This window comes from Triplophysa rosa, linkage group LG6 (genome assembly GCF_024868665.1).
Source record: "Triplophysa rosa linkage group LG6, Trosa_1v2, whole genome shotgun sequence".
Lineage (NCBI taxonomy): Eukaryota > Metazoa > Chordata > Actinopteri > Cypriniformes > Nemacheilidae > Triplophysa > Triplophysa rosa.
In genome coordinates this window covers 27,910,616-27,937,341 of record NC_079895.1, presented here as the reverse complement: position 1 = coordinate 27,937,341, position 26,726 = coordinate 27,910,616, and the positions used below count along the sequence as shown (strand labels likewise).

Genomic DNA, 26,726 nt, shown 5'->3' with positions numbered 1-26,726 from the left:
TGAGTCTCATAGCAAAAAGACCATGATCTCATGGGTCAAAGGTTACAGGCCAGGTTGAACATCAAACAGCACCATAAGACATCTTTCGCACGCAAACGCTTTGAGCACACACACAATATGCATTCTTCACACGAGATCTGGTCTAAAATGCATGGTAGTTTTTGAAGTACATGTAAGCTAGGGGTAGTAAATGTCAATATGACATACATTCGCATTTTAGAGATGGATGTATGTGTCTTTCATACAGTAGCAACTGACAAAATGACATACATCTACATTTTAAAGATGGATGTATGTACATATCTTTTTTAATCCTTTAAAAGGTTTCGCCACAGTTAAAAGTTGATGTAAGAAGCTTGATATATAACTGTGGAATGCCAAAAGAGGATGGACTAACAAAATAAGGGGTGTCATGAAAAACCTGATTGGTAGAAGGTGATGTCAGGTAAAACATGATTGGGTTAAGCTGTGATAACGACTTGAGAACAGTGTATAAAAGATGGAGTCAGAAGTGTATTTGTTGGACATCACCAGATGAACTCCGTATGTCTCACTTTGCTTGCCCGGGCAAATAAAGTTGAAACGCTTGGCATCTGGAACCCTTGTCTCTGAGATTTCTTTCTGCGATGGAAGGCCGATTCGCTACTGTAATATCAGAAAAAGGAGGACATCATTTTTGGACGAGTTTGAGAAAGGTCTACAAATACCTTAGTTACCTTAGTGGTTCAAACCTGTTCTTGGGGACCCACTCTGCACATTATGTATGTCTCCCTTACTTCAGTAAAGTTTAGTTCATGGGTCTCTCAATTAATGGACTGATGGTTTCAGTCAGGTGTGATATACTGTATAAGGGAGACATATGCGAAAGGGTTTCGGAACCACCACTATAGGGTCGAGCGATGAGCGCATCCGCGCAGCGCGGAGAAAAGGAACCGTGGTCACGTGACACCGCGTGTGCTCCGCTACCTGTCTGTGATAAAAACGCATAGAAACCACCCGCACACAGCTGAAAATACTCTGTGATTAAGAATAAATGAGATGAGATTCATGATTCAGATCGATTCGTCACAGAAAAGCGTCTGAAGCTCCGCCCATTTCCACTTGGAGCTGTTTGATGCGAAGCGTCAGAGACACGCCCTGAATCCGCATCCCTCATGACAACAGCATCAGCAGCAGCATCAGCATCATCACTGCAGGAGAAGCTTTACACCACCAAATAAACGCCGCATCAACGACGAGACATTTAATAACTGTAAACGATCATCATTTATCGAAAGGTTTGATCGGTGCTAAAGTTTCGACGTTTGACGCCGCGCTTACTTCGACGATCCGCCGCCGCCATTTGCTCGAGTTCAGGCCGTTCATCAGGCTTCATCTCGCGCTCTGATAAATACGTCTGATCTTGTGTTTTATTCTCAGTTGAATCTCGAGGTTAGTGTGACATCATGACGGACGCGGTGTCTGAGTGTAATATTAAAGTGTTGTGTCGCTTCAGGCCTCTGAATCAGGCCGAAATCCTGCGAGGGGACAAATTCCTGCCCACCTTTCAAGGAGACGACACCGTCACCATCGGGGTGAGAAAAACACTCGAGACATCGGCAGTGCCAGAGCTACGACTCTATGACATCATCATACGCGTTTTATATTGAAATGCAGTATGTGTGCGTGTGCTATATCATTATTGTTAGTGATAATCGTGTAATCGAGGTAATGACATCACATCTCATGTACCGCATGTGTGTGTTGTGATGGGTTAAGAGGAGTGATGCTTAGAATGAAGGGAGTGGCAGGTGCTGTAAAGATGGAAATAAATCAATACTGAGTGTGATATAGAGAATATGTGTGTGTGTTATAGGTTAATGTTCTCCTGTCTCTGTGTGTGTGTGTGTGTCAAATGTAATAGGTGGTGTAAGGCATGTTGTTTTGTGTGCGCAGGGGAAATCGTATGTGTTTGACCGTGTGTTTCCCACTAACACCACTCAGGAGCAGGTCTATAACGCCTGTGCCAAACAGATCGTCAAAGGTCAGTGTGTGTGTGTGTGTGAGTGAGTTATTGCTACTATATTCTGTGAGTAAAGGATCTGAATGTGCGGTTAGCAAAAGTTAAGGCTGTTGATTTGTCATGAGTTTGGTGTAATTCAATTGTGTGTACGTAGCTGAATTGTGAAACGCCACTCATGATGACTCAGAGAAAATCTGTCTCATGAGTCCCGTGTGTGTGTGTGTGTGTGTGTGTGTGTAGATGTGCTGGGGGGGTACAATGGCACTATCTTTGCGTATGGACAGACGTCCTCTGGGAAGACTCACACTATGGAGGTACAGTCAGGTTTCAGCCGTTCATACGCAGAATGATCCTTGTAAAAGCGGATGATTCGAGTGTTTTGTGGCTTCACCCGCAGGGTAACTTACACGACCCTCAGCAGATGGGCATCATCCCTCGTATCGCCGAGGACATCTTCAATCACATCTTCTCAATGGATGAAAACCTGGAGTTTCACATCAAAGTAAACACACACAACACGTCATATGACTTCATTTAGTTCTGCTCTTGAGCGTCATGACACGTTAACCCTTCAAACTCGTGATGCCTGTTCTCAGGTCTCCTACTTTGAGATCTACATGGAGAAGATCCGGGATCTTTTGGATGGTTTGTGGAAACAGAACTCGTGCACGTGAGAAGTGTTTGTTGTCCGGTCCTCAGTCTTTAATTCTCTGTTCTGTGTTTTTAGTCACAAAGACCAACCTGTCTGTGCACGAGGATAAGAACCGCGTCCCGTATGTGAAGGTGATCAGTCGCTCATATTCTGAGGAGACGTCATATACATGACAAGATGAATGTACACGTGTGCGTTGTGTGTTCAGGGCTGCACCGAACGCTTTGTGTCCAGTCCTGAGGAGGTGATGGATGTCATAGATGAGGGGAAATCCAATCGTCACGTCGCTGTCACCAGTGAGATAATAACCCTTCATCTGAACATCTCACACATACAGCGTCACATACTGTCACCCCAAAATACTGCATCTGATATTCAGAACGGATAAAAATGTGTTCATTCAAGTATTTCAAATCTGCATAAATAAGACAAACTTGGACTTTTTGGCAGTGTTCATTTCATTGAAGAAAACGTTGACAAAAATGATTCGTTATGCTTTCACTAGACAATAACTAAATAACAATTCATGTATGACCATTATAAATATACGGACACTTTCGTCAACTAATAAAAACGAGACTTGCTGCTTATCTCATTCTACATTTGAGTGTGTTTACAAAGCGTCTTACTTTCCTTCAAGATCGCCGGTAAAACACAGCAAACTAAAGCGTGACTGCCCGAAAGTTTTGTATTCGTCGAGAGCCTAAAACCGAATCAAAATCTGCTGTCAGACGAAGACTTTAGAGTTTTGTCCAGTGTGAATTTGAGTAGGCACCAGGACACCGATGAGCGTCAGACGATGATGTGTTTTCTCCCTCAGATATGAACGAGCACAGCTCTCGCAGTCACAGCATCTTCCTGATCAACATCAAACAGGAGCATGTGGAGACGGAGCAGAAACTCTGTGGAAAGCTCTATCTGGTGGATCTGGCCGGCAGTGAGAAGGTTGTGTGTCTATAATCTTTTCATCATTACATAAGTCTCGTGTGATTTATATGGACAGGTTTACTGTGGGCTTTTTTCTTCATTTTGGTTGGATTCTTCTTACTGTGGCTTGCTAAATTAGTGTGGCGATTACCTTCATTTCAGCATCAGAGTATTGTCATGTAATGTTCCGATCAATCAGATTTGTTTGAATAATTTAGGTTTGTCCAGCATCAATTTCAGTATGTGTTTCTTGTGAAAAATGTTCACATTATACTTTCTCAAATAAACGACTGTGATGAAAGAATCCAGTTCAAATGCTGCTTCTCGTTGTCTCATCTGTAAACATAGGAAAACAACACCAACAGCTTGAATGACTGTGGAATGAGGGAATACATGACGGATGATTGGTGGTAAAGCATCTGCTGATGTCAGTGTGTTGTGTTGATGTAGGTCAGTAAGACGGGTGCTGCTGGAGCTGTTCTGGACGAAGCTAAAAACATCAACAAGTCTCTGTCTTCTCTGGGAAACGTCATCTCTGCTCTCGCTGAGGGAACCGTAAGCTACACACACACGCACACACACGCACGCGCACACACACACACACACACACACACACACGCACACACACACACACACACACACTCGCACACACACACACACACACACACATCACACACACTCTCATGGGTTTATCTTGTGTGTGAGCAGAAGAGTCATGTGCCGTACCGGGACAGTAAGATGACCAGGATCCTGCAGGATTCTCTGGGTGGAAACTGTCGCACCACCATGTTCATCTGCTGCTCCCCCTCCAGCTACAATGATCCTGAGACCAAATCCACCCTTATGTTTGGACAGCGGTAATACACACAAATACACGCACACACACACACACACACACACACACACATACGGCTTTGGTTGACTATCCCCGTGGGGACAGTCCATAGGCGTAATGTTTTTATACTGTACAAACTGTATATTCTATCCCCTATCCCTAACCCTATCCCTAAACCTAAAGATCATAGAACACTTTTTGCATTTTTAGATTTGTAAAAAATATTGTTCAGTACAATTTATTAGCTTTTTTGCCCATGAGGACCTCAATTTTGGTCCCCACGGTGACACGAGTCCCCATGTGTTGGTGTGTATTCAGGTTTAGGTCCCCACCAGGATATACAAACATGAACACACACACACACACACACAAACACATGTTGGGTTTCCATGTTTTATGGGGACATTCCATAGACACAATGGTTTTTATACTGTACAAACTGTATCTCATATTCCCTACCCCTAACCCTAACAATCACACACAACTGTCTGCTCTTTTACATTTTCACAAAAGTTCATTCTGTATGATTTATAAGCTTGTTTCCTCATGGGACAAAAAAATGTCCCCACAAGGACAAGGGTTTGGATATTGCCATCTTTGTGTTTGTTCCCATACCGTAGGGTTTACCCTTCCCACACACACACACACACACACACACACACGCACACACACACCCATCTGAGGTTCTTTTGAAGCTCTTTTTCTCAGGAGAAATATCTGAGGCTTGAGCAAAAGTCATCATTTGTTCTCCATGAAGTCTCATTGATGTGTAGGAGAAATAACTGAGATATGAAAGAGATTTCCTCTCAGATAGACACATTGAGGCCGTTTTGATTGGTTGAGTGTCAAATTGAGCAGCATTGCACGAAATAAAGCTTAAAACTGACACTGAAACTGAAAGTAAATCTCATTCATCATACATTCTCTCCTAACTTAAATCATTGGTAGTTACTGTAAAGGTTTCTGCTTTCACACTGATTTCAATACATTTGACTGGAAACAAGTTCTGACTGTGTTTCAGTGCTAAAACCATCAAGAACGCGGCCTCCATCAACCTGGAGCTGACGGCTGAGCAGTGGAAGAGAAAGTATGAGAAAGAGAAAGAGAAGAACAAGGGTCTGAGAGACACCGTCCAGAGACTGGAGATGGAGCTGAAGCGCTGGCGCAGCGGTCAGGATCTCTCCTACACATTCAACACGCCATACAGAGATTTCATCACGTGACTCTGGTCTGTGTGTTGACAGGAGAGAATGTTCCAGAGACGGAGCAGACTGATGCTGGTGTGGTGAAACTGGACGCCACTGATGAAGTGGCTCTGGATAATGAGAAAGCAACGGATCATCAGCGGATGAGAGACAGAGACTCAGACTCCTCCTCCATCGTGGTGCGCATCTCTGAGGAAGAGCGGCAGAAATATGAGGAGGAGATCCGTAAACTCTACCGGCAACTGGACGATAAGGTGAACACATGGCTGTCCGAACGTCACGTGACCTGTAGACTTTGTGCTCTTTGTACTGTAGAGTGAAAGTGGGGTTGTGTTTTCTAGGATGACGAGATCAATCTTCAGTGTCAGCTGGTGGAGAAACTGAAGGAGCAGATCTTAGATCAGGATGAGGTGAGTGAGTGAGTGAGTGAGTGAGTCAGCTGGACAGGCCGATCCGTGTTCCTGCCAGATGTTTTACAGTGATGCCGTGTGGGTGTGATGTAGTTGCTGGCGTCCACGCGTGGTGACAGTGATAAGGTCCAGACGGAGTTGGGTCGTCTGCAGACGGAGAGCGAGAGCGCTAAAGCCGAGGTGCGAGAGGTTCTGCAGGCGCTAGAAGAGCTCGCCGTCAACTACGACCAGAAGAGTCAGGAGGTGGAGGAGAAGAGCCTTCATAACAAACAACTGGCCGAGCAGCTCAGTCATAAGATGGTGACGTTTGCTCTCTTGCTCTTTTCTCCAAGGCTCTTAAGAGTATTAGAAGACCAAACTGTTTTTCCTCCATCTTGCTCGTGTTTTGCAGGCGAGTTTGATGGAGCTGGAGGCGGAGCTTGCTCAGATGCAGGAAGTGAGCTCACAGCAGAGGAAGCGTATCGCTGACGTGTTGAACGGACTGATGAAGGACCTCAGTGAGTTCAGCACCATCGTCGGCAATGGAGAAATCAAACTAGTAAGTGGTGAGACACTGTGAATATAACCCCAGACACACATAGATCACAACCTTCCTGTTGTTGTCAAACAGTTACAGTTACTACACCATGACATGTTGTGAAGCCTGACGTCACGGTAGTGAGGGAAGAACCCAATCGCAGGCAGCCAATAAGGGGTGAACACAAAAGGTTTCTTTTATAACCAAACAAAAACCCACGATGGGCTAACAAAACACTATTTCCAAAAAGACTTTCCAAAGGATAAACCAAAACTTCCCACAAGGGGGCAAAACGAGAACTACAATTCATAAACAAAACCAAACTCACGAAAGGTAGGGCAAGACAAGGCAGGAATACGAGAACTTCACGAACGAGGCCCATGAACAAGGACCGACAGAAAAACAGAGGCTTTAAATGGGGGAATACAAGCGAGGGATGACAACACAGGGAGGGTGACGGGCAGGTGACAGGGATCAAACACTAAGGGGAAGCTAACGAGGGAACGAGAGGGCGGGGCTTAGAGACGAGACACTGGAGAGAACGCATATTATGTCACGGGGACAATAATATGTTTCTCTCCACACATAACAAGAGGTTCTGCCATGGCTCCGCCACCAGACCAAGAAAACCATGACAGCAGCACTATATACTGTATGGAAGGTCATGTACTGGTTCCGGGTCCAAACGCTCAATAAGATGCTATAGGCAAACAACAACAAATGCTAATATACAACGCTCATGGCGAGCTTGAAAACTATCTGAAAAGCGCGAGCCTAACCTTTGTCTTCATAACAAAATCCCACATAGCCAGTCAGCGATTTCTTTTCAGCATTTATTCAGATATTGATGTCTGAGACTCCGTGAGCCTGGTGACTGTAGTGTATACTTTCAGTTAATAGAAGTTTCGCTGAAACACGCAATGTGAGTAAACACTGCTCATAAACGACGCGCTTGAAATGAAATGATGCTTGGCCCTGGAAACGCTTAACGACCCACTATGATCTGTAGAATACACCAGTTCATCAACATTCAGAAATATCTGTTATATTCCCCTGATGTTCATGTTAGTGTCTGCTCTCTCTCTCTCTGTGTGTGTGTGTGTGTGTGTGTGTGTGTGTGTGTGTGTGTGTGTGTGTGTGTGTGTGTGTGTGTGTGTAGCCGGTGGAGATCAGTGGAGCCATTGAGGAGGAGTTCACTGTGGCACGACTCTACATCAGTAAGATCAAGTCGGAGGTGAAGTCCATGGTGAAGCGCTGCAGACAGCTGGAAAACATGCAGCTAGAGTGTCATCGCAAGATGGAGGAGACCAGCCGAGAGCTCTCCTCCTGTCAGCTCCTCATCTCACAGGTGAGCTCTCCTCCTGTCAGCTCCTCATCTCACAGGTGAGCTCTCCTCCTGTCAGTTAAAGGAGGAATAAATCCAGTGGTACAAACAACAGGGAGAAAGAGAACAACCACACACACAGACAACAAACCTGGTGGTGCTGGGATAAGGACGGCGTTAGTGCAGGGCTGGGGATGAAGGTGATGACGGGATGAGGGCGGGGCGGAGAGTTCATGAGACGTTTTATACTGTTACAAAACACTTGTGTGTGTGTGTGTGTGTGTGTGTGTGTGTGTGCAGCATGAGGCAAAGATCCGCTCTCTCACGGAGTACATGCAGAATGTGGAGCAGAAGAAGAGACAGCTGGAGGACAGTTATGATGCTCTGAGTGAAGAGCTCTACACACTGCAGAACTCAGGTAACACACACACACACACACGTTTGTTTGTCCATAGTCATCCTGGTTTTATAGTCTATAGACTGTATATCAGGGGTTCCCAAACTTTTCAGCCCGCGACCCCCAAAATAACAGTGCCAGGGACTCGAGACCCCCAGTATCTTCGGAGGTGGCTAAAGTACAAACACGCGCATGATGACCAGACAAAAGAGCACAGTCTAACATCATATTATTTTAGCGTTATTTACTCATTACTTTACTTGTTGTTATACATAAACCACTATGACTACAGATGGTGGAATTTCCTCAGACTGATTGGAGTGCTGATGGATGTCCTCTTTTGGTACCTGAGGATGACGGCCTTTCTGTCTGCGGCGCTTCTCCGCCCTCCTCCGCTGGCCTCCCTGCGTTGTTTTTGGTCGATATTAACCAACGTTTCATTTCGACAAATAAAAAGACCCTAAACTTAAAGCCTGAAAAAAAATCTGCGTGCACATATGGGAATGTTTAACATGGTGCTGTAGATGGACTTGCTGCACTAACCTCATGTGACGTAATCACCTCAGCGGTCTCGATCGAGATGGAGGACACTCCAAAGGCTGATGGCTTTTTATTTGCATGGTTTTCTTTTTGACTTAAATAATATTGTTATGTTTTGTTACACTTATTGATGCACAATGACACACACACTCACCCGTGAAGCGTTGTGTTTTGTTTTCAGAGAGTCATGCAGCAGATGAAGGAGAGAAGGCCGACAGAGAGGCTGATGGGAAGGTGAATGAACATCTTCAGATGTTTTCAACATTAAACTGTCACACAACACAAACACGAGTGTTATTATATCACTAATCTCGTGACTTTAACATGTGGATGTTGTATGGTCCTGATGAGATGAAATGTTTTCATCAGATGTGTTGTGTGTGTGTGTGTGTGTGTGTGTGTGTGTGTGTGTGTGTTTGTGTAGAAGGTGTGCGGTCGTCCTGGCGTTCACGTGGAGTCCCGTCAGACTCAGCTGAGTCTCCTGCGAGATGAGATCAATGAGAAACAGCGACTCATCGATGAGCTTACCGAGTCAGTTTACTTCACACATTCATCATTATTATAAAACACAAGACATTTCAATCTGACCCTGAGGAAGTCTAATGATGTCATATCCTGTTATCCAGTAAGAATCAAGCTCTGGAGCTGGAGCTGGCTCACGTGCGGTCCAGTCTCACAAACCTGAAGAGACAAGACGAGTCCAAAAGCGCCTGTCTGGAGCAGCTGTCGTACGTCACACAAATACACACCAGAGAAAACCGTCTGATCCGTGTCTGACGTTAAACTTCTGTGAGAGTCACCAGCCCGCAGGACGCCGGGGGGAGCGCTCTGGGTTCGGGCTAATACCCGGTTCAGAAGAAACTGCCGGCTCGGAGCCCTCTCCCCGGACGGCACGCCGAATACGCAGAAACCTTTCAACCGCATTATTATCTGCATAGGCGCACTTGTGAAATGTGTGCAGCGCTGCGTGAAGTTCAACACATGTTTTGTCTTTCATCTTCAGATTTCAGCAGGAGAGACACGCACAGTCTAAACAGGATCTTAAAGGTCTCGAGGAGACTGTTGTAAGTGTCACTTCTTCCTTAAACATTCTTGACATCTGAATATCTGAAGCACACATCTCTGATCACACCAGAACAATATTAGCACAATTTCTATGGAAATTCAACAAAAATTAAGTCATAATAGTGCTATCTGTGCTAGTGTAGTTTGTGCTTCCTCTCTTGCGGCTGTTGTTCTTAAAGTGAAAGTAAATCATTTCTTCTCTCTTGTGTGGTTGTAAATCTCTATGTGACTCTTTTCTTCAGCGAACCGCAAAAGAAGATATTTTGAGAAATGTCTCATTGGTTTTGTGTTCACACAATGGAAGTCAATAGGTATTGATTTAGCGGACACTGTTATCCAAAGCGACTTACAAATGAGGAGCGGAATAGAAGCAGGTGCAAACTGTGAAGCTGCTCTGTGTATTTAAATATGGGAGAATAGAACAGAAATAAAGAGAAACTCTTCCAGATATCTTCTTTCGTGTCCTGCAGTAGAAAGAAAGTCATACAGGTTAGAGATGAAAGATGTTTGTTTGCTGGAGTTTTGAATCAAACATGTTAAATGGGTCCAACAGTATGATCACATGTCCAGTATTATAATCACATATACTGTATATATCATCTGTCTGATATCTCACGTGTTTCTCTCTTCGTGTCAGGCCCGTGAACTCCAGACCCTCCACAACCTGCGCAAGCTGTTCGTTCAAGACCTCACGACTCGAGTTAAAAAAGTGAGTTCCTCGAGTCAACGTCACGTCTGTCTGAATCAATCTTTACTGCGCTGTCACTCACAGATTTCTCTTGACAAATGCACAGAGTACAGAAACTGGACCTGATGATAGTGGGGGGTCTAACACCCAGAAACAGAAGATTTCCTTTCTTGAGAACAACCTGGATCAGCTCACAAAGGTTCATAAACAGGTCAGCATGACACACACACACACACACACATCTAACATTCAACAACACATCCGCAGCTTTTCGGCGAAATTTTGAATCGGGGGGGGGGGGACTAGCCGGGTGGTGCTTGGTGATTTATAAAATGTAAGTCCTCGGGTGCCATATTTTGAACATTCGGTGCACAGAAACAGGCAACATCTTAGCATCAAATGCGGATGCGGATGTGGCAGGAAAAACGTGTTCTAAAAAACACGTTCACGTAAGAAGGTATTTTGATATTTGACAAAAAAGAAACCGACGGGCATCATAGAAAAACAGTGAAACAGATAAACAAGGTAAGAGGACGGGCCAGATGGACAGAGCGTGACTCAAGATTGAAATGGAAAGAGTCAAACTCGGCTGTTATTTAAACAAGCAAGAAGCAAGCAAGTCACATGAACATGTGTAATAAAATACTTTATTACACGGCTCATTTGAATGCTTGATTCTGATTGGCCAGTCGCGACATTCCAAGGGTCGTTATTGTCAAATAACAACCGCTCAAAACTAATAACACCCTGTAACCCGGATGCTGAGAATCATTTTGAGGGCCAGTTTAATATGACACAAAAAATGTGTTTTAATCACATATGTGACATTATATTTACAGATGATTCAACCAATTTGCCAGTTCGTGACGTTTGAACGTCGTTTCTTACTTTAAAACCGAAACTAAACGGCGTTTCCTCGCGGAAGGTCTGCATTCGGTAAAAATGAGCTAATAAAATATTTCAAATTCACATTTCATGTCCAGTTTTTTCTCATGTGGCAAGTAGGCGTGTAATACGCCCCTTCAGTGAGACATGATTATTATTGGGGATTATTTCTGCCATAACAACCGGCTGCCTGGACATATGATCCCTTACTTGTATAACCATGAAATAAATCCAGTGCATCACTAGTGACTGAGGTGACACATACAGGACTAGACACTTAGACACACACAAAGAAAACAAAGTACAAACATATACAATATAAACAATACAATAAACTTACTTACATGCTGAGAAAAACAACAATACTGGAAAAATCTCCCAGATAACTCCATTTAACAACATATCACATATAAACCATCCTTTTCCATTGCATAAATACCTTCTTAAAGTTGGTCTTTCTCTTTCTTTTATTGTGCAGCTGGTACGTGATAATGCAGATCTGCGCTGTGAGCTTCCGAAGTTGGAGAAGCGTCTTCGTTCTACGGCTGACCGCGTTCGGGCGCTGGAGACGGCACTGAAGGATGCTAAGCAGGGCGCCATGAACGACCGCCGGCGTTATCAGCAGGAGGTGGAGCGTATACGTGATGCCATGCGTCTGCGGTATCCCCTGCGCCGGCCCAATGCCGCTCAGATCGGTACTGAAACATTACTGCATCTCAAACCATCAATGAGACGGAGATTTACTCATGTGAACTAACACGCGCTACCGCACGCTTTACCTCTCACAGCGAAGCCTGTAAGACCTGGACATCACGTCACAGCCACGTCACCCACCAGCTTCACCTCCACACGCTCCACTAAACCCATCACATCATACAGCAATGCACTCTTCCAACAGGACGAGAAACCTGCTTTACAGAAAACCAACACGTGAGCATCAGTGCATCACACACACACACACACACGCACGCACGCACGTCTCTCTCTGACGTGTCTCACCACATGTCTGTGTTTCAGAGTTGGATACAGCACTGTGAGATCTGTAGACATACTGAACTGCTGTCCACTCGACGTGGAGAACGGTGAGTCTGTGCGTGTGTGTGTGTGTGTGACTTCAGTAAAAGAGTTCTTTTCCAGCTGAGCTGATGGTGTCAGACAAATGCTGAGTGAAATGTAAAATGTAGTTTGCTGCGGTGTTTTACTGTTAATATGATAATGTGTCGTTGTGTTTCTTTGTGTTTAATAGGAAACAGCACAGATATAAATGATAACAGGTGAGTGTCATGATGCCTCTCAGATAAACAGTGCTCACACGCGGTGTACTGGACATACAGGATGTTACACCTGACTGTTCATGTGTTTTGTGTGATTGTGTTTCAGGAGTGATGTTCACTGTGGCAGTGTGTTGGACGACGCTTCTCGAATCTACATCATGCAGCAGGGCACAGCAGCCAGTTAATCCACTAATGTAGGCCAACACACACATGCATATGTACAAGTACACACACACACACACACATGCACGCACACATATGCACACACACGCACACACACACATTCACACAGACACACATATGCACACACATTCTCACACACTCACACAGGCACGGACACATATGCACACACACGCACATTCACACAGACACACATATGCACACACACACTCACACAGGCACGGACACATATGCGCACACACACACACACACACACACACATTCACACACACACACACACACACACTCACACAGGCACGGACACATATGCACACACACATGCACACGCACACAAACTTGTCATAGACTTGTATTGTTTGATCAATAGTATGTTTTATCCCTGAGCTGTTGTACATTTTAACAAGTTGAAATAAACATCGAGTTTGTTTTATAATCAGTTTACATATAACACACATCTCATAGCTGATGAAGTGATGATGAAATGACAATCTTGTGTAAATGTTTTTGTGTTTTTTCTGCAGATATTCCACGTGTCAGATGTGTGCATGCAGCCGTTGAGCTCTCGTCACCCTCTCTCTCAGATTCTCTGTGTGTGTACCGTCTTATATTCGACACAACATTCTCAGTCATATCACGAATGCTGTCTCTTGTATCTCACTGTTGCATGTTTGCTTTGTTTAGTCAGGAAACAGCACATAAGGTTGTAAAGTAACGCTGACGTAGTTCTTGGAATACACACATCTATATCGCTCGCATTATAACTGAATTTATTTCCCTGTAGTCTTGCTGAGCCTTAAAGACAGACCAGATCATGTGTACGTGCGCGCACAAATATACAAATTCAGATGGACATGTGTCATCGTGTAGATTTTGATACATAGAAGTACTGACTACCTCCAGTGGTGCAAAAACTTTCATTTACATCGTTTGTTTTTCCATCACAGATGTTATCAATAGAACAAATCTTGCTGGAGTTGCTTCATACAAACGTCCCAAATGCTTTAGTTCTTCTGCCAAAAAGCTCCGACCAATCAAAGCTCGAATTTCTCTCCGAAAATCCTGATCAGCCAATCAGGATGAGAGAACCAGGAGCGTTTGGGTCTGTATAATCTCTGGTGTGTACTATTCTGCATTCTTCTTCTTGAGTTGAAACAGTTGAAACGATTCCTGAGCGACGGTTGATTTCATCATAGATGTCACTGTTATTGAAATGTATTCTGTGCTTTAATCCTCCAAACCTTTGCTGTCACTGTTAGAAGAGTGTTCAGATGAAGAGTCCTGTGCAATAGCTCCTGACTTACACAACATATCTTTATTGAAGGATATTTTATGTACAGTGTGGCAGGATCCCCAAAATAAACTTCATTTAAAGAAAGCTGTGAATTCTTATCATTTACCACTTCAATTTTTGTCTGAACTGTCCCTTTAACAATTTGATCATATAAATAAAAAACATATAAAGGTTTCATTGAATATGTGGTACTGTTGCCTCTCAGCATGAAGTTTTCTTTCTGGTTTGAGTTTTTGGCTGTTCTGTACATGGCAGCCAAACGCAACATGTGTGTTTCTGGTTGATCCTCGTGTGCTCCTGTATAAAACTGTTTTCATACCATCGATAGTCTGTATGATGTGCTTATACAGTATTTATGCTAAATGTTTTTTTTTATAACTATAAATATACAGTAGGCTACAGCAATTATGGGTTATCGTTGGTCTATAGAAAATCCATACATTCACTTCTTTTAAAATAAAATAATGTTAACTGGTCATAGCTATAATGACACACGATGTTATGTACACGCTGCCTTTTCTAGACCTCAGAAGGACCCTTCAGCACACACGCATATAAGATGTCACATTGGACCGCTCAGACGCATCCACACCGTTCCCGAGCGCTCCAGTGTTCGCCACCGCTGTGACTGTTCCAACATGGCGGACAACTAGCGACGCATAGAAACAGTTAATGAATCATCTCTAGAGAGAACTGGTTGTCTTATTTAACATGAAAAAAAACATTATAAATTAGCACGTATTCCTCAAAATACGTAATCGCTGCAGTTTTATTCTTACATTGAAATGTAACGGTTGGTTATCTGAAATAAAACCTTAAATAGTAAACCTCGATGACGATGCGGACTTTGAAGAACGCTAGCCTTCACGGGACGCACCTATAGTCTACAGACCAGCAGTATCACCACAGCATACATTTAAAGTCACAATAAAACGGAAGTTGCGATTGACTTCTTTTCCGAATCATGACGCACATTCGAGTGAAACGGGCGGGGCTTTATTTTTCCCTTCCCTTTTTTATTGGTTTGTTGTAAGTTGGGCCTGGAGGGGAGGGCTGGCCATTGGACAGGCAGTATAGTCCTACCTCTTTTTGTTTGTTGTTGACGTCATGTGGTGAAGAGCTGTTGCTTAGAGGGGGAGGAGCTTAACATTTTTGAATAAAGATTACAAGTGCAAATTAATTTCGAAAAAATAATGGTGTGCACGGATAAATCATTCATAATAATCACTGCAGCACTGTGTGAAACACTTCGAATTTTCACGATTGATGGCATGGTGACTTTAAGTAGTTTATAATTATGCAATTATTTAATCTCCCTCTCCATTTTTATTGTTTCGTGACTTTAAATCTCTTACTCGTGACTTATTAAAGCACTTTCATATGTGCGGTAATGTTTTCTACTAGTGCGCAGAACGCAGCGAAGGGCGGGGCGGGGCCAGCGCGCTCTGACGTCAGAAAGGTCGTGGGTGAGAGGTGATCTTGTTGTCTTTGTAAGAGTGGAGCTAGATCACGCAGCCGTGTCTTCCCTCTTCCCCGAATCCTCTCAAAACTCCCTCCCGAACCCTCCGAACCTTCCCCTCTTACCCCCCGGACCCTCCATCCCTTCCCGGAGCGCGCGTCAGGTGAGGCTTCAGCGCGTGTAACGCGTTCACGGGCACGACGGGCCTGTAGGCCGCGCGAGACGCTCGCTAGCCCCGTGCTAATCGCGCCCGTCTCATTTCGGGCGAAATCGGAGGCTCGTGAAACATTTGTCACGTAAACGTGTCGTGTAAATGATGCAGTAACGGGTGTAAAGGCGCGTTCGACGCGTTCGTGTGGTTTAAAGAGAAGCGCGCTGTTATTTGACGGATGTGCGCAGCTGGTAAACACGCGAGCGAACGCTGCGTTAACAGGACCAGAGAGCGTTTTTATATATGGCGTTACATGTGAGGGAATTCTGTCTGATATAGAGATTTGTATGTAGTCTGAACATTTCCTTCAGCGAGCTGCTGACTGTATAACACGCATGTTTATTCTAAACGATCACTGAATGAATGTGATCGCTCGACACGCATCGATAAACCGCGATGAGAACTTCAGCACTCTTTGTGTAGCATGATGAGGGTTTTGTGTATTCGTGTCGTCTCATCGGAAGGGCGTGTTGTGTTCAGGTCGATCATCGGTGAGCACAGCTCCAGGTGTGGTGGTGTCGTCATGGACTCTGGTGTGATTGAAGGAGGACTCAATGTCACGCTCACGATCAGACTGCTCATGCACGGTAAAGAGGTGGGCAGCATCATCGGGAAGGTGCGTCTCTTCACACACATCTGGACACATCATACACGATCGTCCAGACACTCCACATACAAGTCGTTATTGGGAAGCGGTGTCACTGTAGAATAATGGAGTGCACGGACAGAATGAGGCTGTTGTGTCAGAAGCTGATGTCGTCCTGCTCTTCTTGTCTTACAGAAAGGTGAATCGGTGAAGAAGATGCGAGAGGAGGTGAGACGTCTTATGAATAATGATTTGTCCTGTGTTAAGCGTGTGCTAATCTGTGATGTCATCGACTTTTCAGAGCGGTGCCAGGATCAACATTTCTGAAGGGAACTGCCCTGAACGCATCATCACCCTCGCAGGACCCACCACCGCCATCTTTAAAGCTTTCTCCATGATCATAGAGAAACTGGAGGAGGTGTGTTTGTGCGTTAAGAATGAAGACTCAGTGGTGAAGTGTTGAGCGTTGTGACACGCGTGTGCGTGCGTGCGTGCGTGCGTGTGTGTGTGTTCTCAGGACATCAGCAGCTCTATGTCTAACAGTACGGCGACGTCAAAGCCTCCGGTGACGCTGAGGATCGTGGTGCCGGCCAGTCAGTGTGGCTCTCTGATCGGCAAGGGCGGCTGTAAGATTAAAGAGATCCGAGAGGTGAGCGCACGCGTGTTACCTCATGGCTTCATGTTGATCGGTGAAGACGGCTGTTATATTGCGTGCGTGTGTGTGTGTGTGTGTGTGTGTGTGTGTGTGTGTGTGTGTGTGTGTGTGTGTGTGCGCAGTCGACCGGAGCTCAGGTGCAGGTGGCCGGTGATATGCTGCCCAACTCTACTGAGAGAGCCATTACTATCGCTGGAACACCTCTGTCCATCATCGAGTGTGTGAAACAGATCTGTGTGGTGATGCTGGAGGTACATGACGTCTCGCTCGTCTTTTTCTCTGAATGCTGAACGATTTCACTCATCATCATCCTCTTTATCTCTTCAGTCGCCTCCTAAAGGTGTGACCATCCCTTACCGGCCCAAACCCTCAGGATCGCCTGTCATTTTTGCAGGAGGACAGGTGAGTGTGTGTATGTGTGTGTGTGTGTGTGTTCCCAGCAGCCCACCTTTTATTGGGCAGAAACGTGCGTGCGTAGGAAGGACATCCGTCCGAGCAGGGAGAGGTTTAGCTGTCGGTGTGATTGTAATGTTGTGTAATGGGTTTTGCAGGCCTATGCGGTGCAGGGACAACATGCCATTCCTCAGCCTGATGTGAGTCATTTCTGCTGCGATCTGTGTGTGTGTGTGTGTGTGTTAGTGTGATGTTGACATTGTGCTTTTCTTCGCAGCTCACTAAACTTCATCAGTTGGCGATGCAGCAGAGTCCGTTTCCTTTGGCTCCCAGTAGCCAGGGCTTCACTGGTAACCACTGCTCCCACCTCACTCACATGTGATCACACAAACGCACAGAAGCATCGTGTAATGTCTCTCTCTCTGTCTTCAGCTGGTATGGATGCTGCTGCGCAGACAGGCTCTCATGAACTGACCATTCCAAATGATGTGAGTGTGCTAAACTCTGACCATTTCTCAACTTGATCTTTCCCATGTTTACCGTTTGCTCTGATGTGTCATTGTCACGTGCAGCTGGAGTTTCCAGAGAGAGTTTTGTACCAGTGACCTGGAAGCATTCCACAGTCTGAAGAGTTTTTACTGTACTGATAAGAGACTTTCTGATTTTTGACAGTTGATCGGCTGCATCATCGGCCGTCAGGGTGCAAAGATCAATGAGATTCGTCAGATGTCAGGGGCACAGATCAAGATCGCCAATCCGGTGGAGGGATCGACCGACCGGCAGGTGACCATCACGGGTTCACCCGCCAGCATCAGTCTGGCCGAGTACCTCATCAATGCACGGTAAAGTTCTCATGACGAGAAACACCTGGACGTGATATCTACAGGTGTGTCTGGTACTGATGGCGTGTGTGTTGTGATTGCAGACTCTCATCTGAGGCGACAGGGCTGGCTGCCAACTGATGCTTTCCACCCCCCACACGGGCCATTTTCTTCCTCCATCATCCTCCTCCTCACACATTTACACTCTCTTATGTGCAAAAACAATCCCAAGTATTCTCAGCCAATCCTTTCCTTTCACCCGCCCGAGCTATGCTTCATGGATATACACAAGTATTTTATTTATTTATTTCATGGAAATGTTTTAAAATCCCTTTGCGTACGGTTTTTAATGTCTTTTTTCCTCAATGCATATTCTGTCAGTTAACATATAATCATACGAAAGTGACAGTGGAGAAAGTGGAAAAATCTGAGAAGACAAATGTTTCTGTCAGATTTTTCTTAGAAAAACAGAAAAAACAACAATAAAAAAGAGCAACTAAAATATGCTAGATTGACCGCTTTCCCTCGATCTGACATTTATTTATTTTAATTTAACTCTGGGAAGTTACGGATATTTTAAAATCTGAGAAACGAGCTTTAGGCGACGAGCTCGGATGAATCAGATCGCTTTGAATCTGGACGTAACTAAAGAATCTCTTGTATTTTCTTTTTTTTGGTCTTTGAATATTTGTCATTCCTCTTTTTTATCCTGAAGTTGGAGGTTTTGATAGAGGGAGGGATGAGAGATGAGTGTCGCTGTAGATTCTGCATAAATGACTTTACTGATACAGAGTTGAAAATATTTCTTTTAGAGAGATTTGTTTTTTTAATGTCGTGGTGTGGAGGATTACAGGTGGACAAGTTTATTTGATGATGCGACTGAGTTACTGATCAATTAAAAGACTAGAAGGAACTTTCTAGAATTAACACTAGTTTCCTGTCTACTCTGCTCGAGTAATAGTTTTGTTTTGTATAATTATAATTATTATATTATTATTATTTCTTGCAGGAGGAAGGAAAACATAAAACATTTTTGTGCACGTTTTCAGAATATTGTAGATTTGGAGTGCAGCAGGAATGAAGAATTAAACATGCAAAATTAAAACATGAAATGCTGAAACTATGAAATGAAATCTTGTGCTTTTATTTTCCCTCTTTTATCAGCATGTGGAAGATTCTTTACATGTTCAGCAGAGCGCTTCGCACAGATCGGATGCTTATCGTTGAATAATGCAGCGTTACTTTAATGTTTGGGGAGCAGACTGCAGTAATGTCACAAATATCATATAAATCACAGCACATAGAGATCGTGGCAGTAAGATATTATGATATAAAGTGACTCTGTATGTTCCTCAAACTTACAAATAGAAATGGCCCTGTTGTAAATCCTTACAAATTAAATGTCAAAATAAAATATAACAAAGCAGGTTCCTTTCAGATCAAGCAGAACGTAAACGGAGTAATTGGAGATTTGGATAATCTGGGTTGAATTGAGTCGATAGAGACACTAGTGTTCATCTACTTCACATTATACATCAGATAGAACTTGATTTATATGAGACGGTGTTGTGAACTAAAAGAAAGGAGATGATGTATCGGTAGCTGTTGCTTTTGAAATGGTGTATTGATCTGTCCAGGCTGAAACCCTGTGAACGACAACCTCTGAGCACCTGCTTGTGCTTTTACACACAATCAAATCTCAGCTACATGAAGACGTGAAGAAAAGTCACTTACGGAAAACACCCCAATTGAAATCACAGGGCAAAGATAAAAATGTGTCAAAAAAGAAGAAATAAATGTGAAATGAAATTCCCACACACCTTCACAGAAACATCAGCATGACATTAAAGAACAAACATGCCCTGACTAACACACACACATAACGACATGATTTTATAGAATCTGTCAAATACAATCAGCCATACGAAACAATACAGCACACTGTTAATCATCTCTCTACCTACGCAATGACATAAACAGCACTTGATGTACACATTTGAAAAACCAAACTAAATGTATAGGCTAATAGACTCGAGTGATTAGTGGGGAGAAGCCCTGACCTGACCAATATAAACCACATCATCAATTGCTGTTCAACTAAGTGCTAAACAACGACAGCGACAGTACTCGCAATGACGATAACTTTCAAAATTCCATTGAGGTTTAACATTGAGAATTATGAGTCAGAAAATTGTTTATTTTAAAATTGTGGGTTGTTTGAGGTGGGCTGGTAAGCGCCGGTAGTTACGAATATTATAAGTATATTTCTTTAGCCTATATATAGCTCAAAACATAACTGTTCTGTATTTATTTGACTAACCTATAATGGTCTATTTCTTGTGTTTGCTTCCTCCAGCGTTAATCCTCTAGTAGCATGGCCGTGTAAGCTAATGGTACTGTTTAGTGTGTTGACAAAATGTGTATATGCTCTCCTACGTGTAAGTCACTTTGGATGAAAGTGTCCACCAAATGAATAAATGTAAATAGTACGACACCATGATATTTGTGTGTATGTAAAAGCACTGTGGATTTTCTAATAATGAAGGCTAAATATTGGTAAAGTAAGGCAGTTAGACCTGGTCATCAATATCAATTTAAAATTCGTAATTGGCAAGAAAAGACCACCAAATACATGTAAAAAAAACCTCTTACCTTTTGAGATTTAAGACAACCGCGAGGGTATTCTAACTCATAAGTTATATTTACAACAATAAAGCCATCTCATTGACATACTTTCAGTGTCAGTTCTGACTTATGACGCGGCATCATCTAACAATTAAATTAACCATAAAAAGTGGAGCAGACGAACTGTGTTCATGTTTATACATCCAAACAGTGCATAACAGTGACAGTGAAACACTGTTTTGTAGTCATACGGTGAATTGGATGTGCTGCTTCCTCCTGCCACTCACTGGACAGAGGGATGCTGAGAGAGGGGAAGGAGAGACCTGGCGCTCGCGGGGCAGCACTGACCACATTTCCCCACTGAATGAAAAGTGGTGTTTTTTCCAAGAAGTCGCTATGCACTTCTTCTGAACACAAGCCGCTAGAGGGTTCGTAAAATGACTAAGTTAGAAACACTTCCCTTTCTTGGGCCCCAAGCGTTCATAGGCCCCTGCGCCCATAATGCCCATTGCATCATCCAGCCCTGGCATTAATGTGTGTAGAGAGAGCAAAAATGTCATTGCACTACAGCTGTGAAATAACAATAAAGGGATTTTATTATGTATAGAAATGTGACTGTGCCGTTTATTAACCGTCAGCTGTTAAAACCATTCAAACTCCTCTTTGTAGTGTATTTGGATTAAATGGTGTCCTTTTGGTTACCATCCACCAGGTGTGTAAAAAACAGAATTTCATATTTTATGACCATCTTCTATGTCTTAATTTACTTTCTCGAAGTTATAAAAAATAAGAAAGTGTTCTGTATAGAACTACATAATGCAATATATCAATGTTTGGGTCACTATACAATAATACAATATCTATTGCTGTTTAGTGTAAACGGTCTTGATTTATTGCAGTCTTGACTCTCCACGTTTCCCCGTGTGGTACACGCTTCATCCTGACCGCTCTGTCGTTCATCATTTTGACCAGAAAGCACAAACATAAAAAGATCTTTTAAAAGTTTGAATTAACGTTGCTGGTTGTAATAACTGTATACAGTTTGTGAAAAAGAAAATAGTAAATACAATTGGAAAATGTAAATAACAGTAGGCCTAAATACAGTATTATCATATGTTTTGTTATATTTTTGTAGTGTTATTGAATTTTGTCTTAATGCATGCGATACTGTTTTGATCATTTGCAATGGTTAGTATTCACTATTTTTCTATAGAGTTCTATATTCAGGACTATTTTTCTATAGAGTTTTGGTCAACTTGAATAAAACCAGTTTGGTCTGCAAAAAATATTATATTATTGTAATTAATTGCAAAACAAAAACTCAATAATAATTATAAGTGCAACAATAAAAAGACATTCAAAAATGTTTTGTCTCCATTTTTTTATTAATTAATTATAGTAAATTAGAGATTTCAATGATATTTTGACCATTTAACAAAGAAATATCCCTTGTTTTCATTTAGAAAAATCTGGTCATCTTACTTTAGGTCCATTATGTGATCTTCTGTGGGTTTAACACATTCTTCATGTTTTATGCTGAAGATCTCAACATCCTTCAACGATCGATCACATCTGACAATGCACACAATCATGTATTACTGTCTTATGCTGTATTGTTTCACTTTATTCTGCTCTTTTTGACTGAGTAAATTAAAGACTTTGGTCAAGTTTCTTGCTCTGTTATATCACCGCACACCTCTCAACACATTTACTAGACACGTGCTGCTATTCCAGAAATATACTGCTGTGTTAGCTCTGGAATTTTCAATAGTCCACAGTAACAATATTGTGCAAATTCATGATCAGAGTAAACAGCACAAGTTTATTACAGTGTGTGTGTGTGTGTGTGTGCGTGTGTGTGTGTGTGTGTGTGCGTGACCTGAACTGAACACACGTGTGCATGTCTGTCACAGAGAGAGAGAGAGAGTCGTATTACTCTTGATCATTCTGCATGTGTTTTAAAGACTCTCACACACACACACACACACACACACTCGTGTACTGGTGATTGTTGGGTCCGGTCCGGTCCGGTTGTTAACCTGTTCATTCTGATCAATCTCAGTCCAACAGCAACTACCTGACAAAAGTTGTGCGACTGCATCTTCAAGTCATTGCAAACACTGGATGTTAGTATCGCATACACATCATAAACAGGTATGTGTGTTAGTGTAACTGACTTTATTCATCAATGTCTAATAATACATATGTGCAAGAATATAAAGTTTGAAAATATAAAGAATCTCTTGTACAGTAAGGGTTGATCTTCTTTCTCTCTTTGATTCGGACGGCTGAGAGATCCTAATTTAGATCTCAGATAGAGTTTCTCCACCACAAATAGAAACTGTGTGTGTGCATGTGTGTCTATGTTTAAAGTGAATTTAATTACATTATATTTAGATAGAAAACATAATATTCCATGTATTATTACTGCATCATAGTGTGTAACATTATTTCAGCTAAAACAACTGAATACATCATTTCATTCTAGATGAAAAATCAACACATTTACCTTTCAACACCTTTACAGACAAGTGTTTACTGCAATATATTTCCTTAGAGATGATTCTTGTTTCAACAGGAGAGTAATGTCAGAACCGTCACTCATTCTTTATCATCTATTGCAATAATTCTCCAGTAATTAAATAACATTTCATTTATTTCAGAGTTTGTATTGATAATTCTCACATACGGTATAATTGTACTCTTTATTATTTGTGTGTGTGTTTTCAGCGTGGATCATTCGTGTCATCAGTTTCTGTGATTCAGATTCTAAAGGTAACTGAAGGCTGACATCACGCACGCACACACACGCACACACACACACACAGAACAGAAGAATTAAAGTGTAATGTTACAGTAATGTTCACATGTGATGTTGTGTAGGGAAATCAATCATGTTGTCATGTGCAGGTTCTGGATTAACAGCTGAATCAGTGTGTGTCCATGGCTCAATATGATCAGTGAGTGTTTACAGCTCATAACTTGTGTGTGTGTGTACGTGTGTGTCGCTGTGAGTAATTGTGTCATGATTGTTTACAGGTTGGAGGATAAAGACTCGCTGGATATTCATGACAACCCTCCAGCACCAGATAATGTTGTCAAAGAGGAAGACAACACTGTACGTACTGTGTGTGTGTGTGTGTGTGTGTGTGTGTGTGTGTGTGTGTGTGTGTGTGTGTGTGTGTGTGTGTGTGTGTGTGTGTGAGACACACACGGGTGGCTCACTGTCTCTTGTCCTCAGGTGTATTTTGTGTATGATGAAGAGGTTGAGGAAGAAGAAGCTCCTCCTCCTCCCACCCCTGAGCCTGTAGTTCAGGTCAATGACAGGCCGCACAAATTTAAGGACCACTACTGCAAGAAACCCAAATTTTGTGACGTTTGTGCACGAATGATCGTCCGTAAGTTCACGCATCACAGTCAGTCACGTGTAATGTGTCACAGAGTTTGTTTTGATTATATTTGCAGAAACATGTGTCTAGATCAGGTGTGTGCGTGTACTTCACAGCATATAGAAATGATCAATGATCAACAGAGAACAGGACAGCGGTGAGAAGTTTGGCCAAGTAGAACACATGAGATGAGTGTGTCACTGTGCTGTCCGGGGCTTTAGCGTCACGATACAGTCACATGCGACCGGATACAAGTGTTGTTTACTGTAGAACATGACTTCACGTGTCTTCAGCAGGAGTCGTGCCGTGTGATTCTCTTCACCGAAACTGATTCTGTCTCTCTTCTTTCAGTCAATAATAAGTTTGCCCTGCGCTGCAAAAACTGCAAAACCAACATTCATCACTCGTGTCAGTCGTATGTGCAGTTCCAGAGATGCTTCGGGAAAATAGTGAGATGACTTCTTTTCATCACTCATCATTGTGTTCTAATGAACGTTGCCCACATAATTCACCTGAACGAAAGAATGTGGCATTTTATTCTGAGAGCTTGAGATTTTGTTTCCACAATTATCATATCACATGACCATATGTAGAAAAAATCATTTGTAGCCAAAATAATAAATATTCCTCAGTGGTATCTAACTGAACTTTACACCAATGACAGAATCGAATAGAAATTTTTAGAAATATTTTTCTTTCAATACATTGCTGTTTTGTTTTTTCAGGTTTGGTTTTGATTTCAGTTCCAATTAATAGTTTTAGTGTCTGACTTTGAGGCAACATTTCTACGAGTGGTTTAGTTTTTGGTAATAATATGTGAGTGTGTATTTGAATGGATTTGATGTTTGGGCAGTTTTGTTTGAGTATGATACGTGTATGTGCATGTGTCAGCCTCCCGGCTTCAGACGGGCGTACAGCTCTCCTCTCTATGATCAAGAGATCAATAATCCAGGTGAGCGTCATACTGTACTCCATCTGAAGACTGAAGAATCAAACACAAGCGTGTGAAGTGTGTGTGTGTGTTTAGGTCAGCAGAACCGGACGGACCCGGTGTACGACACACTGAGAGTGGGTGTGATCATGGCCAATAAAGAGAGGAAGAAAGGATCAGAAGACAAGAAGAACGTAAGTGTCATCAAACACTTGAGAAGATCTCGAGGAAGGTGAACTCATGAGGGTTGTCTTCTGTAGATGATGATGATGATGATGGAGGAGGAAGAAGCCCAACAGCCTAAAGAGGATGAAGAGGGAGGTGAAGGTGAGTTTCAACACCAGCTGTCCATCCATTGATTGATTGATTGACTCCTTCAGGGAAATCCTAACCAGTAAGAAACGGGTCTTTTTCGTTTTACTTCATTGTCACGGTGTTGTTTTGGTCGTTTTCACTGCCGTCTCGTCTGTTTATTCAATCATATTTTGGTGTAAATGAAACTGCTTAGAGATGATCTTGTAGAATGAAGACACTCGTGTTGCGATGTTTTTCCTTTGTTGTGAATCTGAACGAAAGACTCTGTAGATATGTTTAGTCGGTGAACAGCTGAGAGATGCTGCATTTGCGTTTCAAAGAGAACATGAGCGCTTGAACTTGAATCTGTCTCACGGTTAAAACACAAATTCTTTCTGTGACAGACAACGATGATGGATTATTCACCGTGAAGTAGCTCGCGTTAGCACTTTAACAGTTCCTTACATTTAAGCCTTTAAATACAAAGTGTATTATCAGTAAAAGGTTTTGAAAACAAGGTAAATCATTATTTATATGTCTGTGTCACACTGTCATTGGTGAGGCATACATAGAAACCACCTAAAGAGACGACTCTAGCGTCAGAAGAGAAACATCACAAAACCTTCAAGCCTTCACACGGTCTGTCTGTCTTTGTCAGGAAAACAAGATGGAGATAAGAAAGACAAGACGGCCGCAGATGACAAGGTCAGATTAATGCATCACACATTCATTCTCATGTTTGTTTCCTGTTAAATCAGCTGAAGATGCACACGGCTGTTGTCGGTTTACTGTGATTCAGTGACAGTGTTGTGTATACTGACACCTGTTGACATGAATGCAGCATTACTCTCTCTCTCTCTCTCTCTCACACACACACGCACGCACGCACGCACGCACGCACGCACGCACGCACACACACACACACACACACACACACTCTACGTGCATTATACTGTATGTTTTAATAATGTGTGTGTTAACAGTGATGAGTTGTGTTGTGTTTGAGATTGTAGAATAAGAAGCAGCAGCAGACGTTCAGTCAGTCTCACTATTATCTGGCTTTATATCGGTTTAAAGCCATTGAGAAAGATGACCTGGACTTCCAGTAAGTGTCTGTCTCTTCGCATTCCACACACACACGCACGCACGCACACACACACACACACACAC

At 42.8% G+C, this 26,726-nt stretch overlaps 3 protein-coding genes across 4 annotated transcripts in view; all 3 read left to right on the top strand.

The window, feature by feature from the left end:
- The first annotated feature begins 986 nt into the window (after window positions 1–986).
- On the top strand, window positions 987–14,350 carry kif5aa (kinesin family member 5A, a). 2 transcript variants are annotated; one of them, XM_057336451.1, is made up of 29 exons: window positions 987–1,574; window positions 1,936–2,023; window positions 2,243–2,316; window positions 2,400–2,504; window positions 2,599–2,647; window positions 2,730–2,785; window positions 2,863–2,950; window positions 3,475–3,599; window positions 4,032–4,136; window positions 4,290–4,438; window positions 5,438–5,586; window positions 5,661–5,875; window positions 5,963–6,031; window positions 6,125–6,331; window positions 6,423–6,569; window positions 7,708–7,896; window positions 8,173–8,290; window positions 8,991–9,043; window positions 9,237–9,340; window positions 9,436–9,537; window positions 9,813–9,873; window positions 10,512–10,583; window positions 10,669–10,773; window positions 11,926–12,142; window positions 12,236–12,377; window positions 12,465–12,529; window positions 12,694–12,721; window positions 12,828–12,915; window positions 13,423–14,350. In XM_057336451.1, the coding sequence occupies exons 1-28, from the start codon at window positions 1,446–1,448 to the stop codon at window positions 12,904–12,906; spliced, it is 3,090 nt and encodes a 1,029-aa protein (XP_057192434.1). In that variant the 5' UTR covers window positions 987–1,445; the 3' UTR covers window positions 12,907–12,915; window positions 13,423–14,350. The 2 variants fall into 2 exon arrangements, with proteins under 2 accessions (XP_057192434.1, XP_057192433.1); XM_057336450.1 differs by having other exon boundaries at window positions 988–1,574; window positions 9,234–9,340.
- A 1,286-nt stretch (window positions 14,351–15,636) lies between these two features.
- Window positions 15,637–19,450, top strand: pcbp2 (poly(rC) binding protein 2). Its single transcript, XM_057336681.1, has 12 exons — window positions 15,637–15,814; window positions 16,343–16,478; window positions 16,644–16,676; window positions 16,750–16,866; window positions 16,966–17,097; window positions 17,226–17,354; window positions 17,431–17,505; window positions 17,655–17,696; window positions 17,774–17,846; window positions 17,929–17,984; window positions 18,169–18,338; window positions 18,422–19,450. The coding sequence occupies exons 2-12, from the start codon at window positions 16,386–16,388 to the stop codon at window positions 18,456–18,458; spliced, it is 957 nt and encodes a 318-aa protein (XP_057192664.1). The 5' UTR covers window positions 15,637–15,814; window positions 16,343–16,385; the 3' UTR covers window positions 18,459–19,450.
- A 3,467-nt stretch (window positions 19,451–22,917) lies between these two features.
- The window catches only part of stac3 (SH3 and cysteine rich domain 3), a 7,636-nt gene continuing 3,827 nt past the window's right edge, over window positions 22,918–26,726 (top strand). Inside the window, exons 1-11 of the mRNA XM_057336236.1 lie at window positions 22,918–23,096; window positions 23,673–23,717; window positions 23,853–23,902; window positions 23,982–24,060; window positions 24,184–24,340; window positions 24,683–24,780; window positions 25,223–25,283; window positions 25,359–25,456; window positions 25,523–25,589; window positions 26,215–26,261; window positions 26,570–26,661. Of these exons, the coding sequence (XP_057192219.1) occupies window positions 23,886–23,902; window positions 23,982–24,060; window positions 24,184–24,340; window positions 24,683–24,780; window positions 25,223–25,283; window positions 25,359–25,456; window positions 25,523–25,589; window positions 26,215–26,261; window positions 26,570–26,661 (716 nt within the window). The 5' untranslated portion in view covers window positions 22,918–23,096; window positions 23,673–23,717; window positions 23,853–23,885. The remainder of the gene's footprint in view (window positions 23,097–23,672; window positions 23,718–23,852; window positions 23,903–23,981; window positions 24,061–24,183; window positions 24,341–24,682; window positions 24,781–25,222; window positions 25,284–25,358; window positions 25,457–25,522; window positions 25,590–26,214; window positions 26,262–26,569; window positions 26,662–26,726) is intronic.

Excerpts from the sequence above, each read along its gene's own strand:
- pcbp2 (XM_057336681.1), top strand. The coding sequence starts at position 16,386 with ATGGACTCTGGTGTGATTGAAGGAGGACTCAATGTCACGCTCACGATC. Across the intron at positions 16,479-16,643 it reads TGGGCAGCATCATCGGGAAG|AAAGGTGAATCGGTGAAGAA; the intron begins GTGCGTCTCTTC and ends CTTGTCTTACAG. Across the intron at positions 18,339-18,421 it reads GAGTACCTCATCAATGCACG|ACTCTCATCTGAGGCGACAG; the intron begins GTAAAGTTCTCA and ends TTGTGATTGCAG.
- kif5aa (XM_057336450.1), top strand. The coding sequence starts at position 1,446 with ATGACGGACGCGGTGTCTGAGTGTAATATTAAAGTGTTGTGTCGCTTC. Across the intron at positions 6,032-6,124 it reads AGATCTTAGATCAGGATGAG|TTGCTGGCGTCCACGCGTGG; the intron begins GTGAGTGAGTGA and ends GGTGTGATGTAG. Across the intron at positions 10,584-10,668 it reads TCACGACTCGAGTTAAAAAA|AGTACAGAAACTGGACCTGA; the intron begins GTGAGTTCCTCG and ends ACAAATGCACAG.